At 32.1% G+C, this 22,842-nt stretch overlaps 1 protein-coding gene across 1 annotated transcript in view; it reads left to right on the forward strand.

Moving 5' to 3' along the window:
• Positions 1–13,970, forward strand: part of LOC143053718 (uncharacterized) — a 65,018-nt gene extending 51,048 nt beyond the window's left edge. Inside the window, exons 8-13 of the mRNA XM_076226504.1 lie at positions 909–1,331; positions 4,810–4,967; positions 6,044–7,267; positions 9,037–9,120; positions 10,720–10,800; positions 13,443–13,970. Coding sequence (XP_076082619.1) covers positions 909–1,331; positions 4,810–4,967; positions 6,044–7,267; positions 9,037–9,120; positions 10,720–10,800; positions 13,443–13,970 — 2,498 coding nt within the window. The remainder of the gene's footprint in view (positions 1–908; positions 1,332–4,809; positions 4,968–6,043; positions 7,268–9,036; positions 9,121–10,719; positions 10,801–13,442) is intronic.
• The last annotated feature ends 8,872 nt before the right edge of the window (positions 13,971–22,842 follow it).

Consider the following 22,842-nt stretch of genomic DNA (forward strand, 5'->3'; position numbering starts at 1 on the left):
CAATGGCCATATTCCTGACTTGGTACAGGACATTTTTAAAGGAAAAAATGGTGGGTTGAACCTGGTTTTGTGGCATGTCAAACCTCGCACTTTAATGGCAATGTTAAATATAACATAGAAATGACAACATAATATTACAGGACTACAATACAAATAACATGAATAAATAGGAAAACGTATTAGACAAAGAAACACATAATTAATGAATAACAAAAAGCATCAGGTTTAAAATTTAATACGCCAAAAACGCGCCTCGTCCACACAAGACTCACCAGTGACGCCCAGATATAAAAGATCGAAAGCGAAAAAAAGTACAAAGTTGTACAGCACTGAAGATCAAAAGTTGAAAAAGGTTTTGTCAAATACGGCTAAGTTTTTATGCTTGGGATAAGAACATCCTTATTATTTAGAACAATTAATGCTATTGCCAACAGTAAATTTTATCAAATAATTATAACAGATATACATAATGAAACTGAAGTATTAACTCATTACATAAAACAAACACGAATACATAATGAATGACCAACACAGAATAGACACACCCGACTCAGTCCAGGCCTCAACGCAGTAAATTATGAAAATGACGTCACATACGATGGTGAAAAGGCATTAAGAATTACGTCACATTTGAATATATGAAATTTCTGAAACAGCAGAAAAATTACGTCACATATGAAAAACTATATCTCAAAAGTAAGATAGAATTAGGATTGATTAAAGATTAAAATAGCCAAAATATTTGTAATCTAAAGCTTATATAAAAGATGAAGAGCTATAATCCAAAAGGTCCAAAAAGTATAACCAAATCCGTGAAAGGAATCAGAGCTTTGCATGAGGGAGATACATTCCTTAATTTATAATAATTTCTATAACTCTTTTATTTTCTAATCATACATTTGTCATAGGCAAAAAAGAAGAAACTGAGCTTCATGCTAGACTGCTAAAACCGTTCAGGAAATCCCTAATAAGCCAGGTCAAAGACCCAGTTAAAGTATCAGTAGACGAAGCAGCCCACAAATTCAGTCAAGACAATTCACAAGCAACAAGCTTTGTTGAAGGTCAAGTAGTCGACGAATCTCAGGTCACACCTTCTGTTACAACAAAATCACATGACCTACATTTGTCATCTGAACAAGCATTTAGAGATATCGAAATCATGCTAAAATCGGATGTGGATTTACAAGACAAAGAGGATTACGCAACTTTATTTCTATGGGATTTTGCTGGAGATGAAGAATTTTACCACACTCATCAAACGTTTTTGTCTCCAAATGCAATTTATCTTGTTGTTACAAAACTCAATGAGGCTGACGACAAAGATGCACAAGGTAAGGTTTCGACCAACTTTGTGAAAATTTCTTTTTCTGGTATGACAATTTAAGAGAGTATTTGTAATACTAGTAATGTATAATATGTTCAAAGTATCAATCATCAACATGATCAAGTAGGCAGTACAATGTTAAAATCAAAAGAAAAAATTATCACAAAAGAAGATTCAAAATCCCAACACAGATCCCAAGGGTGATTGTTTGAATATACTATATTGGTATTCAATAGATGTGTACATAATTTTTGTCTCCCCTGCAACCTAAACTATTTGTATGGGGCTTTTATATTTCAGAAAGAAGAAAACCTGTATGCTTCACACCATGTTTGCAGATGCCTTATTGTACTATTTTCCGTCAGTCACATCCCATTGACAACATTGTCAGGGTTCAGCAACTGCTTGAAAAGCATTGAGTTTTTAATTTGAAATACTCACTTATAAGATACGATATTTGGTATATGGAATCCTTGCAAGTTCTGTCTGTCTGTCTGTCTGTATGTCTGTCTGTTTGTTAGACTTAACCTGACCTCGACCTCATTTTTTGGATCAGTGGTCAAGGCTAAGTTTGTTTTTCATATACTACAATCAATAATTCATCTACATATGGTGTGTGTAATGATTGTAAGGTGTGCATGTCCGACTAGCAGATCTAATATGACCTTGGCCTCATTTTCATGGTTGATGTTACGTTTTTGTGTATAAGTCTGTTTCTCAAATACTATTAGCAATATATCAACTACATATGGTTTGTGTAATGATTGTAAACGAAAAAAACAAACTAAAAAATCAAAGGGAAAACAACCAAAAAACGATCAAAATAACAACTGTACACATAAAAAACCAAAAACTTAGTAACACTAAACTTGGGAAAGGAGTTGGTTTTAGGTGTTCCAGAAGGGTAAGTTGTACCTGTCTAACTTACAGGTTTCATTTGACCTTGACATCATTTTCATGGTTGATGCGATTTTTTGTGGCTTTTCTATCATTTGATAATATTAGTAATAGGTCAATTATAGATGTATTTGGTGTATCGAACAATTGAATGGATTTTAATGGTACGATTCCGCTGATTTTTGCCTCATTTGTATGGTTATTGGGTCAATATTCAATTTTTCTTATAAGGTCTGTTTCTTTTTAATTTTCTACGCAAAAGGCTTTATTTTTGGTGTATGGTATGAAATTAAGTTATGATAAGCAGGCAAGACATTTCAGCGTGTGCACTCTTGTTTGGTTATTTAGACAGTATAGCAGAAAGAGGTTTTTATTATATATGGTTTTACAGGTCTTACTTGGTTTTGATTTCGTGGTAAATAAGGTACCTGGCCTTTCTATAAGTCAGTTATTTCACTAATTATTATACCCCCGCTTCCAAGAAAGTGGGGATATACTGTTTTACCTCTGTTTGTTCATCCGTCAGTCCATCCGTCTCATGAATATTTTCGTCGCATTTTTCTCAGGAACTACCTACCAAGGATTTCTGAAATTTGGTATCAGTGTTTATTAAAGTCAATTATACAGTTTGATGCGTTTTCAAATTCAACACTCAACAACTTCCTGTTTACCGAACACTTGTATTATTTTACACATGACAGCTATGTTGAAAATTTTCGTCACATTTTTTTCATGAACTACAATACATGGATTTCTATAACCAAACTTTATGAAACCTATACACACTACTCATTACCACAAAACTCAGATCAAGTACAAATTTGGGCAGCATCACTTTTATCATTCTTGAGTTATGACCCTTTATAATATTGTATGCAAGCAGGGGCATCATCTGTGTCCATGGGGACATATTGTCCTTTTTCTTTTTAGATAAGTGTCTTTTTTTTAAATATTGTTATAACTTTAATAAATAAAAGCCATGATCTTGATTTTATAAAGAAAGAAAAAATGTTTTTTAAAATTATTTTCATGGTGTACAGGGGCGTAGCTTGGGTCTTATATATAGTGAGGCAATTCGCCGAGCGGAGCGAGGCGAAAATTTTTTTAGGGGTGTTTGAGGGCCTGAAACGCGTTTTCCTGGATTTAAATGTATGATTTGTGATGACAACCTAATGCCATATCGCCATATTGCAACATATCTTGATGAGGAAAGTTAGTCTTGATACAACACTGTCTTTTGGGATGACAAGTACTAAATATTAAATAAATAGTGTATTCGTCTCAAAAGTATACCTCTTATGCATTGTATGGGATTCTCTTTTCACATGTAAAATATGACAGTGTACTATTTTTTGCAATTTTAAGTTAACACCTGTGTACAAGTACATGTAGTTATCAAATTATCATTAATGTTAGAAATCATATTATAAGTTCATGCAAGTTAATCGTTGACAGTTTTTTTGTTGCTCATCATGAACGTCTGATACGACCGTCTTTCCGTAAGAAAATGAAATATTGCCTATCAAAGTGTTATAAAGGACGGACAGACAGACATACATGTTATTAATTTTTAATATTGTACGGTTTGTATATTTGTCTCATGTTTGTGTGTCGGTTTAAAATAGCCCTACAGAGCTTATGTTATTTGTACATGTAGTTACCGACTTTAAAAACAAAAAGGGGGTGTAAATATTTCTACCGATATGTCTCCGACCGCGGACTTTCTCTTTTTTTTTATTGGGAACACACATTAGTATGTCACAGGGGTGGATCCAGGTTTAAATACTAGGGGGGCGAAACAATGACAAGTATATGCTAAAAAAAGAGAAAAGTGCATGTTTAGGGGGCGTATGCCGGGTCCGACCCTCCCCCATTTTGTCTTCCATCTGAATCCGCGCCTGTGTCATACACAATTTAAAGATCTATACACAATAAATCGGATATAATGCTGTCATGATACTAAAGAACTATTATATATTAATTTACCCAGATCCATATTATCCGTGGATTCTGCAGTGACTGTCTTTCTTTTTTTAATAAGATATTTGTCCATGATTTCCAATTTTGGATCGTCAACAACTTTTTACAAATTTATAATACCAATGACGGGCGACAATGTATGTTTCTGTAAAAAAGCTTTACAGAAAAAGACGATGATCTAGTATTTTCTTATTTGAAATAAAACTAAGTGTCAAGTACATGAAAATATATTTCATATTTTTTTTGGTTTTTTTTGCCAAAAAAAACTAGTGAGGCAGTTGCCTCATTGCCTCAATGGAAGCTACGCCACTGGTGTATAATGTATGCTAAATTGCATATTTTGTAAAGAACCTGAAGGCAAATAGATGTATTTGTTAGATTGTTGATACAAATAATGCAAAAAAAAGGTAACCATAATGTAAACCGTTTTTTACAATTTTTGATACAACATTCTAAAAAAAGCATCTTTTTGCCAATGTCTTCCTTGGTACTATTGATTATTGCAAAATGTCAAAATTGTATCTTTTTGTCTGATACAAATAACTGAATACCTACATTGCATTTGATTAAATGCTGATGTAAAACCATTGAACTATTACTTTGTGTAGATTTATTCCGTTTGTGGATGAACTCAATACATTGCTACAGTAGACAAGAAGAGGACAATAATAAATCGGAAGACATCAGTAGAGAATCAGATGATCTTGATCCACCAGTAGTTATTGTTGGTACATGGAAAGATGATGTGTACTCGGAATCAGGAGAGGTATAGATTTTTTCACATTATTAGTTACTCAGTGTGCTAGTGATTTAATTTAATGTATATTGGGTCAGTATATTTCATATGGGATAAATGCTTAACTCCGCTTTAACACTATGTTGAATTTGCTGACCCCATATAATATATTACATAATAGGTTGTAAATTCCATATAATTGGCCTGAGAACTTCAATCTGCTCTCGTCCCAAAAGAAATTTACTTAACCTATTGATATCGTATTAGCTAGATCATTAATTATACACTGTGTTACAAGTTTAACACCATGACTTAAAAAGTAAAAGACAAACAAACAACGTAGATAACAAAAGACTTAGCACCACAATCCCCACCAAAAACTAGGGGGGGATTGTTATTGTTATATAATTATGCTTTGTCAGAGTAATCGTTATGTAAACAAGAATAATAAATAAATATATAGATATAGGAAGATATGGTGTGAGTGCCAACGAGACAACTCTCCATGCATCCAAGTCACAGTTTATAAAAGTAAAACCATTATAGGTCAAGGTACAATCTTCAACATGGAGCCTTGGCTAACACCAAACAGCAAGCTATAAATTTCTTCATCTACTATTTGGTTAAAATGTTTCAGACTTTTCATCAATGGTGTGTTGTTTTTAATTATTAATGGACATATCACCACTATACTAACGGTAAAATAAACACGCCAACTAACTCCATATACATGTAAAAGGTCTCCATGTGTTCCCTTTTAACCAATGATATTCCTAAAAGTGTACAGGAGGTCAGAAAATTTCAAAGAATTGCATTTTCCCTGTCATTCATATTCAACAGTTATCTGAAAATTTTGATTGAAATAAAACCTTTATTCCACCAATGCTTATTGCAATATCAAATGAAAAAGATGCATCATTATTGAGTTTCCAAATGAATGAGTTAACCTTTAAATACTGTGTAGTAGGACTAGTACTACCAAACTGGAAATTTGAGTTCTATCATTAAAAGAGGAAATAACAGTTTGATTATGGTGATACGTATTTTTTATATTAGTCAATATTCATGTTGAAGAGACTATGAAAACAATTATTTCATTTTTTTAGTTTGAAGATGTATTGAGAAGAAACATTTTAATGTATACTGAAAATATGACTGAAGATGAATGTGGACATATCAGGAAAGAATTTTTCATTTCTAATACAAAAGATGACAACAGTGTATTCCAGCAAATGCGACAAGACATCTTAAATTTAGCAAGATCTATGAGAACATGGAATAAAGACTATCCATTAAAATTTATTCAGCTGGAAAAACTTCTTCAAAAGAAGAAGAAGGAGTTACCAATCATTACATTGCAGGAACTAAAGCATATATCTACTGGACCAACAAATCCATTGAAAGATGAGGAACTAATGTTGTATTTGAAATATCACCATGAAATCAAAGCTTTAGTTTATTTCGAGGATCTACCAGATTATATCATTTTAGATACACAATGGTTGTCTGATGCTTTTAAATGTATAGTAACAGCAAAGAAATTTCGAAATGTAAGCATAAAAAATCAAAAGCGTTGGAAAGAATTTCACTGTAAAGGAAAATTACACAGGGAAGTAATAGAGGAAATGTTCAAAAAAGAACAAAACATTTTGTACAAACATAAGGACCATATCCTGAAAGTAATGGAAAAATTTGATATCATCATACGTCCAACCATATCCAATACAGATGTTCCTGGTGAAAAACAATGCTATTATGTACCTTGTATGATTAAAGCAGAACCTGAATATGACATTTATCAGCTGTTTAATGTGACAGAAAATACCTGTCAAAAATCTACCTGGTTATGTTTTAAGTTTAAGTTTTTGCCACCCTATCTGATGAATCATTTGATTGCCTCATTGTGCAGGGAATATCAAGTGGCTGAAATTGCTACATCAGAACAGAAAAGACAAATTGCTCTTTTCAGAGGGTCTGCTGTCTTTGAGTTACAGAAGACAACAAAATTAAGAAAGTTACTAGTTATGAAAAGTCTAAATACTATTCAAATTCAGGTTTGGCAGTTTGGGAAACAAATAGAAAGAGGGTTGTACAATTATATTGCTAACTTCGTGACAGAGGAAATAATCAAGATAATAGATACAAGATTTAAGATGTCCAACGTCAAATTTGAGAAAAAGTGGGAATGTGGCCTAACAAAACCAGAGTATGTGACAGGATCGAATGAGTTTAGTGAAGAGCAGATTGAAAATATATATTATTGTGACATCTGTAGAACTACACATACTTTCACTGATGAATGGTCAGATCCACAGAGACAAAAACTTTCTGTAAGTTAATCCTTTAAATAAGGTTTGGATTTAAATGTAAGACCCTTGAAATGAACCAATCAACGTTTTAACACCGGTTTACAAAACACTATACAAGAAACTAATTGACAATCAGCAAATATTTTTAGGTGAACAGTGCTATTTTTCTTAAGTTGCACTCACTGAAGTTATCTTTAGGAAACCCAGTGGGGGATCCAGAAATTTTATAAGAGGGGGCCTATTCCAGTCATGCTTCAGTGATTCCTTATACAAGCAATCAAATTTTTCTCACAAAAGGGGGGCCCGGGCCCTCTAAAAAAACCTCTAAATCCGCCATAAAAATATACAGTACTCCACTTAATGATCCGTAGTAAAAGAAAACCTTGATAAGTTAAATTGTTTACTAAAACTACAGACACAAAGTTGTTTTTAGACATGAAATCTATAACAAATGCCTTGTTCGAATAAATATGGTTCAATAAAACGTTTTATGAATTTAACACACATAGTAACTGTTTGTTATTCCAGCCTGTGTTTTTTTTTACAAAAATATATTTGATTGATAGGGAATGTTATAAAAGAACTGTTGTTTTTAAATAAGAATGATTTGAAATCGCCAGTGTTTACCTGTAAAAATTAAACTTATGTGTAAATGCATGATACATTCAATAAAACAATAGAAAATACGAAAAAAGATAAAAAGATTTCATCTGATTTTTCAATTTGAATCAATTCTTACGTACAATACATTTATGTATTCTTGTGGTTATAATGTAGCTCTTTTATTTAGTTTGTCGTGAAAAGCTACATTTTGATTTATACTAAAATAAACTCATCAAAATATTGATTTTCGCTTTACTGTAGTACATTATTGTAAAATCTATATATAAACTTAATATAATCTGTTCTGGCTATTCTCCCAACATCAGGTTTGCTCATTTTGTTTTCATAATCATAATAATGTTATATTAACATAGTTAACATTTCTTAATAAACAAATTTGTTTGTGAAAAGTTAAATAACAAAAATACCGAACACCGCGAAAAATGCAAAACAGAATGTTCATAATCAAATGGAAAAATCAAAAGCTCAAACACACCAAACGAATGGATAACAACTGTCATATTCCTAACTTGGTACAGACATTTTCTTATCTAGATAATGGTGGATTAAACCAGATTTTATAGCTTGCTAAATCTCTTACTTGTATAACCATCGCATAAAATGTGTTATCTCTATCAAGTAGAAAGAAGAGTAAAGAATGTGGTTTTGATAAAAAATTTTAATTAATCAAATGTTTAATTTGTTTTGAAGAAGTGTTCAGAATAGACTATTGATTGTAGTTAGAGATATGAAAAAGCCCCATCCTCTAATACTTTATTAATTTTCATATGCTAAGAATATCATTTAATTTTTTTCATATTCTCTACTGTTTATTAAAATTTTAAGAAATAATCAAGAATTAATTCATCGTCCATAAACATTCAATGTTTATGACAGTCTCTGAAAATTAACAAAATAATCTGAGATCTGGAAAATTCGAAAAGAACATTAATGTGTCACATCTGCATATAAAATGATGTGAAATGCCAGGTTTTTATATTATCATTTTCTGACTAAATTAAAATCTTCCATGTACTCAGCAATCATTATCTCCATCATTGGTTTTTGATGATCATATCATGTATATTGTGGTATTAATCCATAATTATTTAAGATTTCTAACTAGAAACAGATTTGTTAACAATTTAATGAATTGATAATTGTTACTGTTTTGAATATCATTTTAGTTGCCCCGGATGCCTTTTGAAGATGTTCCAGAAACAGATCCTAAAACAGAAACAACTAGGAAAAGTCAAACAATTTCTACAAAGGTAAAAGGCTATTTGAGACTGATTGGAGTATTGTAAATAATATTTTAATATTTTCATACTAAACATTGATTATTGAATATGACTATTCTCATACCACACTCTATTTGCATTTGATAATAGTTTAGTTATTGCACAAAAGGTACGTATTTCTCTGTTCCAAAAACGCTTTAGAGACTTTTAAAACATGCCAAAACGGGTTAAATTGTGACAATCAATCACATAATCCTAACAGGAAATGAATGACTGCTTCAATAACAAAACTTGAGCTGATTTTTGTCGCAGAAAGCTCGACATAGGGATAGTGATCCGGCGTCGTCGTCAGTTGCGTTAGCTTACTTCTTAAAAGCTTTATATTTTAGAAGGTGGAAGACCTGGATGCTTCATTCTTTGTATAAAGATGCCTCAGGTTACGAATGTCGAATATCCTTGACCTAATTTTAATGGTTCAGTGACTACTTGAAAAAAAACTTAATATTTTTGTAATGTTAAATTCTCTCTTAGGATTAGTTATAGGATAACTATATTTGGTATGTGCATACCTTGCAAGGTCCTTATGCCGGTCAGACAGTTTTCACTTGACCTCAACATCATTCCATGGATCAGTGAAAAAGGTTAAGTTTGTGTGGTAAAGTCCATATCTCGCATACTATAAGCGATAGGTCTAGTATATTCGGTGTATGGAAGGACTTAAATGTACATGTCCAATTTGCAGGTGTCATCTGACCTTGACTTTATTTTCATGGTTCAGTGGTTATAGTTAAGTTTTTGAGTTTTTGTCTTTTTTTTTCTAATACTATATGCAATAGGTGAAATATATATGGTGTATGGGATATTTTATGATATATATGTCAGTCGTGTAGGTTTAATTTGACCTTGATTTAATTTTCACGGTTCATTGATTAGTGTTTTAATCTGTATGCAATAGGTCTTCTTTATTTGGTGTATGGAATGGTTGTAAGGTGTACATGTCTAGTTGGCAGGTGTCATATGACCTTGCAAATGATCTCATTTTCATAGTTCTGTGGTCAGAGTTAAGTTTTTCAGTGTTTGTCTTTATTTTCAAATACTATATGCAATAGGTCAACTATATTTGCTGTATTGACGAATTGTTAGCTATACGTGTCTGCTTGGCATGGTTCATCTGTCCTTACCTCATTTTCATGGTTCATTGGTCATTGTTTAGTTTTCTTGGTTAATGTTAAGTTTATATGACAGTGTAATAAAGCTTTATATTTAGGACTATCAACCTAATGATTAGTAAAGAAGGAGAGACATTTCAGCATGTGCACCCTTGTGTATATTTGTACTGTTCTTTAGTTATCAACTGTGTTCAAAAATCTGGGGTAAAATTTGGGAATAATTGATTATAATGTTGAAATATAAATTGGAACTCTTAAATACATGTTGCTTTAATTTAATTTCAGTGACCTGTTTCCCCTTCTTATTAATTTTTAAAGAAACGGTGGTATTATGTTCGTTTTTTTTTGCAAATGTATGCCAACAATTGTCAATATGTAAGCCTAAAATGATAAAAGAATCAAAATCTCTTTATTCTGTTATGACTGATATATTAATTGAATTAAAGTATATATTTTGTAGGTGCATTTCAATTTTCAAAGTTGTATGGACGCATTTTCAAGTGTCTCTGAAGGGCCAAATAGAACAGGCAGTTCGACAGGGGTATGTAACGAATTCACCAATTTAAGGTAGTATGAGTGTCTTTTGCCATCTTGGATTGTAGATAAAAGAGATCATAAGGTCCAGATTTTTAATCGAATTAGCAAAATTTTACGAGTAATGAAGATAACTAATGTGAATTTTCATTTAAAAGAACAAATGTGTAAGATATTAACTTATAAATATTAATAGTTTGAATAGCATACATTTATTTTTCTTTGATTTTTAAAGCTCTTAAATTGGCATTTTAAAGGGAATTTACTTTGAAATAGTGCATTTTGTTGAAGGAATTTACTGCTATTTTATAATTTAAATTGTTTTGATATTATCAGAGCATATTTTAAAAGCAATCTCCTTGTACTTTATTTTTACAGTTCTAGCATCAAATGTAGCTTATAATTGCGTAATAATGTTTTGTCCTGTATAATCTTTGCAAAATGTGTCATTTTGCACAACCTGTAGCTTAAGAAAAAAGCTTGGTGAACTTATATATTTTTGAACATATCACAATATATATATGATTTGCAAAGTATGACCAATTTCTATCAATATTGATTTCTACTCCCATACAATGTACCTGTATTATTAGTTGTCAGTCATCACTCCATGGTTCATTTCATGAGATAGGCGGGAGATACCGAAGGGATATTCAAAGATAACAAACTGATTAATCCATGTTTTTAATATAAAAACATGAAAAGTCCAACAGTCCAAAAAAACAAATTAACAAAAAACTAATAAAACTTAACAACAGAGGTGTTCTAAGGTCTTATGGAATTGTAAGTAGATCCTTCTCCACATGTGATACCCATCACTTTACTTCTATATAGTAAGTTGTTAAGTTATATTTACTGGTACAGCATCATGTAATAGAAGACTGATAGTTGATTTATCTCAGACAGATTTTCATAAACCATTGGTCAGGTAAATATATCAATTCTGAAACATTTTTTTACTGCGATCTTGCAGCTGTTTTTATTTTTAGCAATATGTATGACCAAACGAATTAAAGGTAGATTCATGGTATACCACCTTCTTGGATTGTACAGCAACGGTACAAAATCGGTCCAGTTTTTTGCATAAATCTGTGAATTTTGCGCCATGTTTGTAAAAGATTTATTTTATTCTTACTGTCACTTTGAAAAATAATTCAAACTTAATTCATCTGCCTCAAGGACCTATGATCCGTGAGACTTGCACATTGCAACGATGAAGTGAACTCCTTTAAAAACTAAGCTTATATTGTCTATTAATAAACATATATTTCGATTTCTGACTTTTGTGCCAGTTTTCAATTGGTCCAAATCGGGAACAAAATTAAACTGTGTTTGATTTCAACATAAAATGAATATATATATTGAAATGCAGAATCTAAACCCTTATTTATTTTGATTATTAATTAGATAATACCACATTGAAGTCCAAAGGGTCCTAAATTATACTTTGTTAATTTCATCAATTTTGAATTCTTGGGGCTCTTTGATATGCTGATTCTAACAATATTTTTTCCATTGAATCATATCTAATTTTCCATAAATTAGTCATCACTATTTGGTATTATATTATTGATTATAAGTTGAAAATAGATATATATCACATCATTTCTAATTTGTGAGAACTTTTTTGTTTTATATGAACAGAAAATTACATAGATAAGATTAAACTGTGTTTCAAACATACATCAAAGTATATGTATGGTACTTTCAAATGCTGAATCAGAACCTGTATTTGAATATTAGATTTTTGGGCCCAGTTGTAAAGTTGGTCCAAATCAGCGTCCAAAATTAAACTTTGTTTGATTAAACAAAAATTGAATGTATAGGGTTCTTTGAAATACTGAATCCAACCATGTATTGAGATAATTTGGATTGTAGTCGTCTTTATCAATTTGGTCCCCATTGAGGTCCAAAGGGTCATAAATTAAAGTTTTGTTTAATTTCATAAAAAATGAATTATTGGTGCATTTTGATATGCTGATTCTAACAGAATGTACTTAGCTTTTGGATATAAGACACAAATTGGTAAATGCCCACTTTCAATTATTCAGTTATTTGACCACCTTCATTTTGTGTCACAAACCTATGCAGTGTCAAATATATAATCACAATCCAAATTCAGAGCTGTTTTAAGCTTAAATGTTGTGTCCATACTTGTTCCACTGTTCAGAGTTCGACATTGCAGGTCAAACTGGTTTCGCGATTTCAACCTTTTAGGGAGCTACCATTTGATTTTTATGGGGAGCTAGAATGAAAAATTTTGTCCTGCATTTTTTTTTTAGCTGTAATATTTGTCCTGCCTTTTTATTTTTCACTCTGTTCGGTCCTGCCTTTTTTTTTCTTAGCTTATCCTGACTTTTTTACAACAATTGTCATCCTGCCTTTTTTTTTTGCCAAGTTACTCATCCTGCCTTTTTTTTACTCAATACTCCTGTCCTGTCTATTTTTTTCAAATTTCATCCTAGACCCCTCCCCCCCCCCTAAAAATCAAATGGTAGCTCCCTTACTTGATCCTGTTTGCTGTCAATTTGATATCTACAAAATTGATTTTTCAAATCTAGGTGATCAGTTATTGAACAATTTCTTAGATATTTGTTTTGCAATCAACATATTTTACAGAACTTTTTTAAACTTTTAAAATATTTTCAGTTTACCAAGGAGGAGTTTAATTTTGCAAAGATGGGGATGATTGTTCTGAATATTCTTGCCAATGCTTTATATGATCTACTCAAACAAGATAAAACAAACCTGCGAGCAAGGAGTGATTGCGATATAACATACTTGTATAGTGAGCACAGGAAACTTAACAAACACATTCCTAGTAATTCAAGCCACCGACGATGTCCTCCCGGACCATGGGGAGGATCTTGGCAAGATATACAGGTTACAGACATAGCTATTGGAGATGATATTGAGCGCATAAGACTCACCAGAAATGAACTACAACACTCTGGAACATTTAAACTTGCTGATAAACTTTTCAATGATTTGTGTGAAATTGTAACAGATCTATTGAAAAGATTTGATCAACATATTCAACCAGCAAGGCTGTATACAGATCATCTAAACGAAATTTTGGCAAAATCAATATCTGAGGAGGAAGTGAAAGTTGTTCATCAAAAGATTGAAAATGAAATAAAATCAGGTACATTTATTTTCATTGCTCAAGTTATATAATGAGGATATCCAAAATAGTTCTAGATTGTATATACGGTAATCTGTTCTGCTGTCTTTGGATTTTAATTTTTTTACAGCAAAACTATATATATATGATACCTCAAGTAAATCTATTAAAATTTTGTGAATGTCAGTGAAATGTTTTACCTCATAAAGAAGGTTCCTTTTCAAATTTCAACATTTTAGATATTGTTTATTTGAATTTTTTAATCATCAACAACAATCTTTATTTATCAAAATGCAACGAATTTCAATATACTTACAGTTTAAAATACTAGGTAATTAAAAGTCGTATAAAGTTTTTCAGGGATGTTATTATACCCCCGCTTTAAAAAAAGGGGGTATACTGTTTTACCTCTGTCTGTCAGTCCGTCCGTCCGTCAGTCAGTCCGTCCCATGAAACTTTCGTCACATTTTTCTCAGGAATTACACATCCACCCTTTCTGTAATTTGGTATCAACATTTATATATGTCAGCCATACCGTGTGATGCGTTTTCAGATTCATCACTTGACAACTTCCTGTTTACCGAACACTTGTCTGATTTTACACATGATAGCCAAGTTGAAAATTTTCGTCACATTTTTCTCAGGAACTACAATACAAGGATTTCTGAAATTTGGTTTCAGGATTTATATAAGTCAGCTATACCGTGTGGTGCGTTTTCAGATTCATCACTCGACAACTTCCTGTTTACCGAACACTTGTATGATTTTACACATGATAGCCAAGTTGAAAATTTTCGTCACATTTTTCTCAGGAACTACAATACAAGGATTTCTGAAATTTGGTTTCAGGATTTATATAAGTCAGCTATACCGTGTGATGCGTTTTCAGATTCATCACTCGACAACTTCCTGTTTACCGAACACTTGTATGATTTTACACGTGATAACCAAGTTAAAAATTTTCGTCACATTTTTCTCAGGAATACAAGGATTTCTGAAATTTGGTTTCAGGATTTTTATAAGTCAGCTATACCGTGTGATGCGTTTTCAGATTCATCACTCGACAACTTCCTGTTTACCGAACACTTGCATATTTTTACACTATTAATATTATCCACTTGCGGCGGGGGTATCATCAGTGAGCAGTAGCTCGCAGTTTCACTTGTTGTTTTTGTCTCCCTTTTGGCAAAACTCGTAGAAATGGTTTACTAGTGCGTTTTTGCCTCGGAGTTAATTTATGTTTATGTTATGCAAGAAAACGTTTTTATGGGTTTAAATATGTTTTAATACAATCGTAGGGTTGTTTCAGACAGGAAAATTTAGAAGATTGTCTACCTCTGACTGTGTTTGTAAATGCATGTTATCAATTCATGTGAAGAACAGCTTTATCAGACATGATTTGGTGGTCATGTTTAATAAATTGAGAGTTTCATCCTTGATTTTAAAGAGTAGTCAAAGTTCTGACCAATATCTCATAAATAAATCGCATACTGAACAGACTGTTAATTGACAAACTGACATATGAAATTTAGAGGCAGATAAAGCAAGTTGTAAGCATGGTAAAGACTAAGTTTCCTGCCTTTATGCAATATAAAGTGTTAAGATAAACTGCTTTGCTGGACACCTTTTTTGTAGGTTTTTGCCTATTTTAAGTACACAGTTTTGAGTTTTTATGTTCCTCTGTTTATTTTTGGATGCATGATAGTTTTCATGAGTTGTTTCAAATGGTTGTATAGTAAATGTGCAAAATATTTCGTTTATTTTATTTTAAATTACTGTATTTAGTAATGATTTGCTTTTTTTTCAGCATTGGCATTTGAACTTGAAATTGAGCATCAAGTTCATGTTTGACCACAATAGAGCAGATTTGGAGAGAATGATTTCTATTGCAATAGATTACATCTATATACCATTTATTCACACACTATGTGAACTACTCAGCTGGTACTACTATTGGAATTTATTTTTAAACGAAAGTTTAAATATTCGGCCAATGTTGAAATATTAGATCAATGGTAAATTATTGGACTTAGATTTGAATATGAAATGTTCAAATTTGGTACTAAAATTAAAAATGTACATGTGTACAGTACTTTTTTTTTAGCTCACCTGGCCCAAAGGGCCAAGTGATCTTTTCTCATCACTGCGAGTCGGTCGTCTGTCGTTGTCCGTCGTCTGTCGTCCGTCGTCGTTTAACTTTTACAAAAATCTTCTCCTCTGAAACTACTGGGCCAAATTTAACCAAACATGGCCAAAATCATTATTAGGGTATCTAGTTTAAAAATTGTGTCCGATGACCAGGCCAACCAACCAAGACGGCCGCCATGGCTAAAAATAGAACATAGGGGGGAAAAGCAGTTTTTGGCTTATAACTCAAAATGCAAAGCATTTAGAGCAAATCTGACAGGGATTAAATTGTTTATCAGGTCAAGATCTATCTGCCCTGAAATTTTCAGATGAATTGGACAACCAGTTTTTAGGTTGCTGCCCCTGAATTGGTAATTTTAGGCAAATTTTGCTGTTTTTGGTTATTATCTTGAATATTATTAGGGAGAGAGATAAACTGCAAACAGCAAAAATATTCAGCAAAGTAAGATTTACAAATAAATTCTCAGGACCAAAATGGTCAGTTGACCCCTTTAGGAGTTATTGCCCTTTATAGTCAATTTTTAACCATTTTTCGTAAATCTTAGTTATCTTTTACAAAAATCGTCTTCTCTGAAACTACTTGGCCAAATTAAACTAAACTTGGCCATAATCATCATTAAGGTATCTAGTTTACAAAATGTGTCTGGTGACCTGGCCATTCAACCAAGATGACTGCCATGGCTAAACATAAAACATAGGGGTAAAATGCAGTATTTGGCTTATAACTCAAAAACCAAAGCATTTAGAGCAAATCTGAGGGAGTGAAATTGTTAATCTGGTCAAGATCTATCTCCTCCAAAATTTTCAGATAAATTGGACAACTGTTTGTTAGGTTGCTGCCCCTGAATTAGTAATTTTAAGGAAATTTTACCGTTTTTTGTTATTATCTTGAATATTATTATAGATAGAGATAAACTGTAAACAGCAATAATTTACAGCAAAGTAAGACTTAAAAATAAGTCAACATGACCAAAATGGTCAATTGACCCCTTAAGGAGTTATTGCCCTTTATAGTCATTTTTTTTGCTATTTTCATAAAATTTGTAAATTTTTACTAAAATTTTCCACTGAAACTACTGGGCCCATCATTATAGATAGAGATAATTGTAAGCAGCAAGAATGTTGAGTAAAGTAAGATCTACAAACACATCACCATCACCAAAACACAATTTTGTCATGAATCCATCTGTGTCCTTTGTTGAATATTCACATAGACCAAGGTGAGCGACACAGGCTCTTTAGAGCCTCTAGTTTATGTCCAGCTTTTAAAATTTTACAGATTTTGAATGTAGTCAATTTTGAGGAACTTCCTTTTGAAGCTTCAAGCTGGTGTCTTATACTCGAATTCTTCGTACAATTTTCAATGCAAAATCTTTTAATTTTATAAAACAATTGGTAATATACTTAGTTGCGCGTTTACAGATGATGCTGTTTTTCTTCATATTTTTTTTCAATTAAGAGTTGTTAAATCTCTAAGTACTTTGTGTCCTGGCATTATTCAATACCACAAGGACCATAACTCCTGAAAGGTAGAAGTGTCAATCATTAATACTGAACTTTACATTCGTTTTGTCTTCAGTAACAACATATTAAAATTTGAAAAGCTTTGGTTCAACGGTTTTAAAATGATTAAGCACGGACACGACGACTGGAAACACCATTTTTGCAATCTTTCTAGAACCACAATTCCTGTGTGGTGAAAGTGCTAATCGTCAATATCAAACTTGACCTCCATTTTATCAAAAGAAATAAGATATTAAAATTGAAAAAGCTTTGGTTAAACAGTTCATAAGTAACAGCACCGACAAGACTGGAAACGCCATTTTTTCAATCTTTCAAAAACCATAACTTCTGAACGGTGAAAGTGAAAATCGTCAATATTGAACTTGACCTACATTTTGTAATCAGAACAAAACGTATCAAAATTTGAAAAGCTCTGTTGCACGGTTAATGAGTAAATGCACGGATACTGTTTTGCAACCGCCCACCGTACACAATTCATGACTGATTTTTCATTCGGAAATCCAGTTAAAATTAAGTTAATAAGCGTGCTAGTATTTTTTATGCTTATGTGTAAAATTGAAATTGAGAATGGAAATGTATTTGTCTTACATAAAACTTTGTTGAAAGTAATGTTTTGTATTAATGTTATAAGTCAGATGTAAAAAAAAATCTTAAAATATTAAGCTTACTCAAGTTAATGTTTGTTGTTAATTGTACATACATGTATGTGCCGACTCTAAATGATTTTGAAGGTACTTTTGCCTATTCTCCCAAAATCATAAAATATTAAGATTACTCAAGTTAATGTTTGTTGTTAATTGTACATATGTGCCGACTCTAAATGAAACTACTTAAAACATACCAACTTAAACTGAGTTTAATATATGAAAATGTATTTTGTAGGTACTTTTGCCTATTCTTCCAATTTTAGAAACAAACATTCATACTAAATACGTCATACAGTCATGTACATAGTCCATACAAACATTCACACTAGGAACATAGAAGAGCTTACAAACATTCATACTATGTAATTATACATTGAAAATATTTACCATTCTTTAAAGTGATATGTTTATCCTGAATTTATTGCATTCTATAAATCTGTTTTGGTGCATAAATCCATCAACGATGAGTCCCTTATATATTCAATTCATAAATGTAAAGCAATGTCAGAAAAAAAAATTGTTTAATGAAGACATCTTGCAAAACTTTGACTTTTCAAGTCAATATCAAACTTGACCTAAGTAACAGCACCGACAAGACTGGAAGTCAAAGTCAAAGAACAACCATTAATTTCAATTTTCCGTTGATAAATATTGTGCTTGTCTAATTAAATAATTATGACGTCTTCACAGCACTAATTTAAAAAAAACTAGTAGCCTTTCAAGACCGTCATACTCATGATAATTATTTGGACTAGTATTGTGTAAATAATTGGAAATTTGTGGTATCTTGTTTCATAAAATTGTATAATCAAGATTATATATACGTCACAACAATGCGTCACTTTTTGATTCCTGTGCTGTCGTTAAAGGATGGTGTACGATGTTATTCGGCGGTTTACATGTTGTCATCGTACTATTATATAATGCATTTATGTGTTAGTTTGTGCTGAGTGTTCTTGTGTATGTTTGTACTGTATTCCTTTCATGAAGTGAAATACATTGCGATATATTTACATTGACATATAAGCGGAAGGTTTGGCTAGAAATAAAGCCAGGTTTTCTTAAAATGTCCTCAAACAAGTCAGAAATATGGCAGTTGTTAACATATACTCCGTTTCTATGTATGTTGGTGTTTGTATTGTTGCACTTTAGTGTGCCTGTTGTTCCGTTGAAACAGTTTTACTCTTATATTTGATGAGTTTCCCTCAGTTTTAGTCTGTAACCCGGATTTGTTTTCCCTTAATCGATTTATGACTTTTGAACAGCGGTATACTACTGTTGCCTTTACAAGGACTTTCTCAAAATACACTTTCAATATGAAAACACCATAGTAAATTCTATTTATACAATTACCGATCACCAATTTGGCTTTCAGCATTGAGCAAAACGTATACCATAAAGTAACGATTATATGATAAAAAGACCCTGGATGAAAAAATTGTGGTACGATTCAAAGGAGCACAACCATGGGCTGAATTAGTCAAAGAGCTAAAAAAAAACAACGAAAAACCATAATTGCAGACTAGGGATTAGACATAATGAATGTGTCATGGTTAAAAATGCGTTCAACTGTCTCCTTGAGTTGAGACATTGATGTAAAAATACAATAAAAATGCTAAAAATCTAACAAACTGTTAAAGAGGGACGATAGGCATATCAAATTTGTCAACTTTTGAGTAATTGTACATGTTTTGAAAGAACGAAGGTAAATTGTATCAATATCTGTATTTTATAACACATCTAAGAGACATTATACCAAATCATCTTACTATTTGTCTAACTGGTAGAATCACCTGACCATGAACTTAATTGCGTGATTCAGTGGTCAATCAAGTTTTTAAGGTAGGTTATAGAGAAAGAAGATGTGGTATTAGTGCCAATGAAACAACTCTCAAACCAAGTAACAATTTGAAAATTTTATAGTAAACCTATATAAAAAAAAGAGAAACATTTATGAACCACATCAACAAACATTTGTTTGGGACTTTCTGTTTTGAATTTTCCTCGAGTTCAGTATTTTTGTGAATTTACTTTTATATATAAATTCTTATTGAATGCTAATTGCATACAATTATACAATTGAAGGAATGACATAAACTATTTTGATAAAACTCGTGCTATACATGGCAAACATAGGAGCTGACCTCTGGTCACTATGTTATTTCAGAGACATAAACATTCAAAGACATGCAATAAAATTCGAATTGAACAATTAAGAAAAATCAGAGTAAAAATAGGTTACACTGATAAATAAAACTAAACATGATTAAAGCGCAATGTCCGAGCAAGCACTTTTCTTTCAGTAAGTCTCGCCTCTTCTTCCTATCATTTTCAAAAAGAGAAGTCTTGCTATCATTAAGTCTTGTTTGTGAGAATCTTTTCTTGGCACTTATGATACTCAGGCAGTTAGAATCAAATGTCAATAGTCTTGTTTGATTAATACAGTCCATTGTCTACTGTTCTTCTTATAATTCTTTTAAATAAGGACGAACATAAAAGTATAAATCGCAAAAACATTGATTTGGTGGTGCATTGATTAAATCAACTGTTTGGTTACTAATATTTATAGCATTGCTGATAAAGTATTCGAGCTATAATCTAATATTCTTAATGAGAAGTTTTCTTGGTTCTAATACTGAATCTAGTTTCAGTTTGGTCACTGGTTTATATAGGTATAACTTTGACATGAAAACTTTTATCCTAAATAGATTTAGAGATTGTAATAACGATATCAGGAACACATCCGCTGTCATCTGCTAAACGGTTATTTCATAACGGTCAACCAACTCGTGATGGAGTCCGTAAAACTTCCGAAGGGATAATTTCAACTTCATCATTTTGAACTTCTGGTTAAATAGGTTCCTCGTGACCAGTAACTCTCTATTAAGGAAATCATGATAGACAATACAAACCCGGCAATATCGTATCAATTGGGAGATATGTACTCTGTATGCAGGCGCTGCTGGCATGTTGCTACATAAAAGTGGAAAGTTAACAATGGGAAAGCTAAAATCATCTCTTTTTTTGTAAAGTTTTGTTTTCAACCGACCCTCATTGTCAATTTCTAGATGCAAGTCACTCAACATTTGTGTCTTTAAAGATTGATGTAGCATGGGTTTGATAGACCCATTCAGTTTCATAGTTCTGATTTGTATCCATTCGTAAATAGTATATACGTCTTCTTTCTTGTATTTAACCCATTACCTGGCTTGACCCTTCACTGAATTTATCAGTATTTTGAAGTTGTGTTTCCGATTGATGGATCGCGATATTTCGGACCTCTGGACAACACATTTCGCAGGGAAGTGTTATTGACATTGGTGAGGTCATCGGTAATAACTAGGCCAGCCAAACGCGCATGCAAGTTCCGGAAACTTCGACAGAAGCATGTTTATGATCAATATAGACAAAATAAGCAAATTTAGAAATACATTCAGTTTTTACGTTACCATTTCGATGCAATCGGATCTTCGTGATTTCTAATTAAGACGTCAAAACTTCATAAAATTTTATGAAACTTCGACAGTAGCATGTTTATTTACAAAGTTCCATTAAGAGTACACCTTTTTTTAATTTATATATATCTTCCAGTATCAGCTAAATTCTGCACAGAAAATCCGATTTATAAGTCGAGCAGTCTATTTTAAGGTCAAATGAACAAAAGGACTTCGGGTACTATAGGTAAGAATTCTGAACAAATTATCAAAAGTATTTTTTATGTAAACTAGCTCAAATAGCACTTATTTCGACAGTCTAATCACCTTTGTCTGTTTTAGGAACAACCACAAGTTTGAGAATTGTGTGTTTAGTTTGTAGATCTTCTTCTCATTCCGTTAAAAAGTTGGCCTCATATTTGAGTGTTTTAATAACTCCGCTCGGTAAAACAGCAGGCTTCTTCAATGAATAAAATTGAAAATGTCCAGAAATTTAAACTATTTACATTGTACAATTTGGCAAGCTGGTGTCTAGTGAGGCTGCATCTGGGTCCAGGGTACACTGGGTAATCTGGCCCTGAACTCTTCAAGTATTGCTGCAGCTGCTACTGTGTCTTGCAGTAAGCTCAAGTCTCTTATAGAGCTTGGTAAAAAGGAGTTGTTGTATACTTCCTTTGTTGTCCTGATTTTTCTAATTTTATGGCCACCCCTTGTTCTGCTGTCCCCAGTTTAGCAGAAAGTAAAATCACCAAAATACTGAACTCAGAGGAAAATCCAATCGGAAAGTACATAATCACATGGCAAAATCAAACGACAAAACACATCAAAAACTAATGGACAAGAACTGTCATATTCCTGACTTGGTACAGGCATTTTCAAATGTAGAAAATCGTGGATTAAACCTGGTTTTATAGCGCTAAACCTCTCACTTTGTTGACAGTCTCATAAAATTTATAAGGATCCACAAATAGTTCATTCCACTACGCGATTAAATAATTTTGACGTTTGTAGTTCAACGTATTTTCTAATTCATAATACAATATCATAATGACATATTATAGAACAATAACATACTGACGGGATATTTTAAAGTACAGAGTCATGTTATAAGAACCAAAGAAACACAAAAAGTCGCATTTACAAAACACACCAGCTGTGTATAGTAGATACTA

Source organism: Mytilus galloprovincialis, chromosome 12 (assembly GCF_965363235.1).
Source record: "Mytilus galloprovincialis chromosome 12, xbMytGall1.hap1.1, whole genome shotgun sequence".
Taxonomy (NCBI): Eukaryota; Metazoa; Mollusca; class Bivalvia; order Mytilida; family Mytilidae; genus Mytilus; species Mytilus galloprovincialis.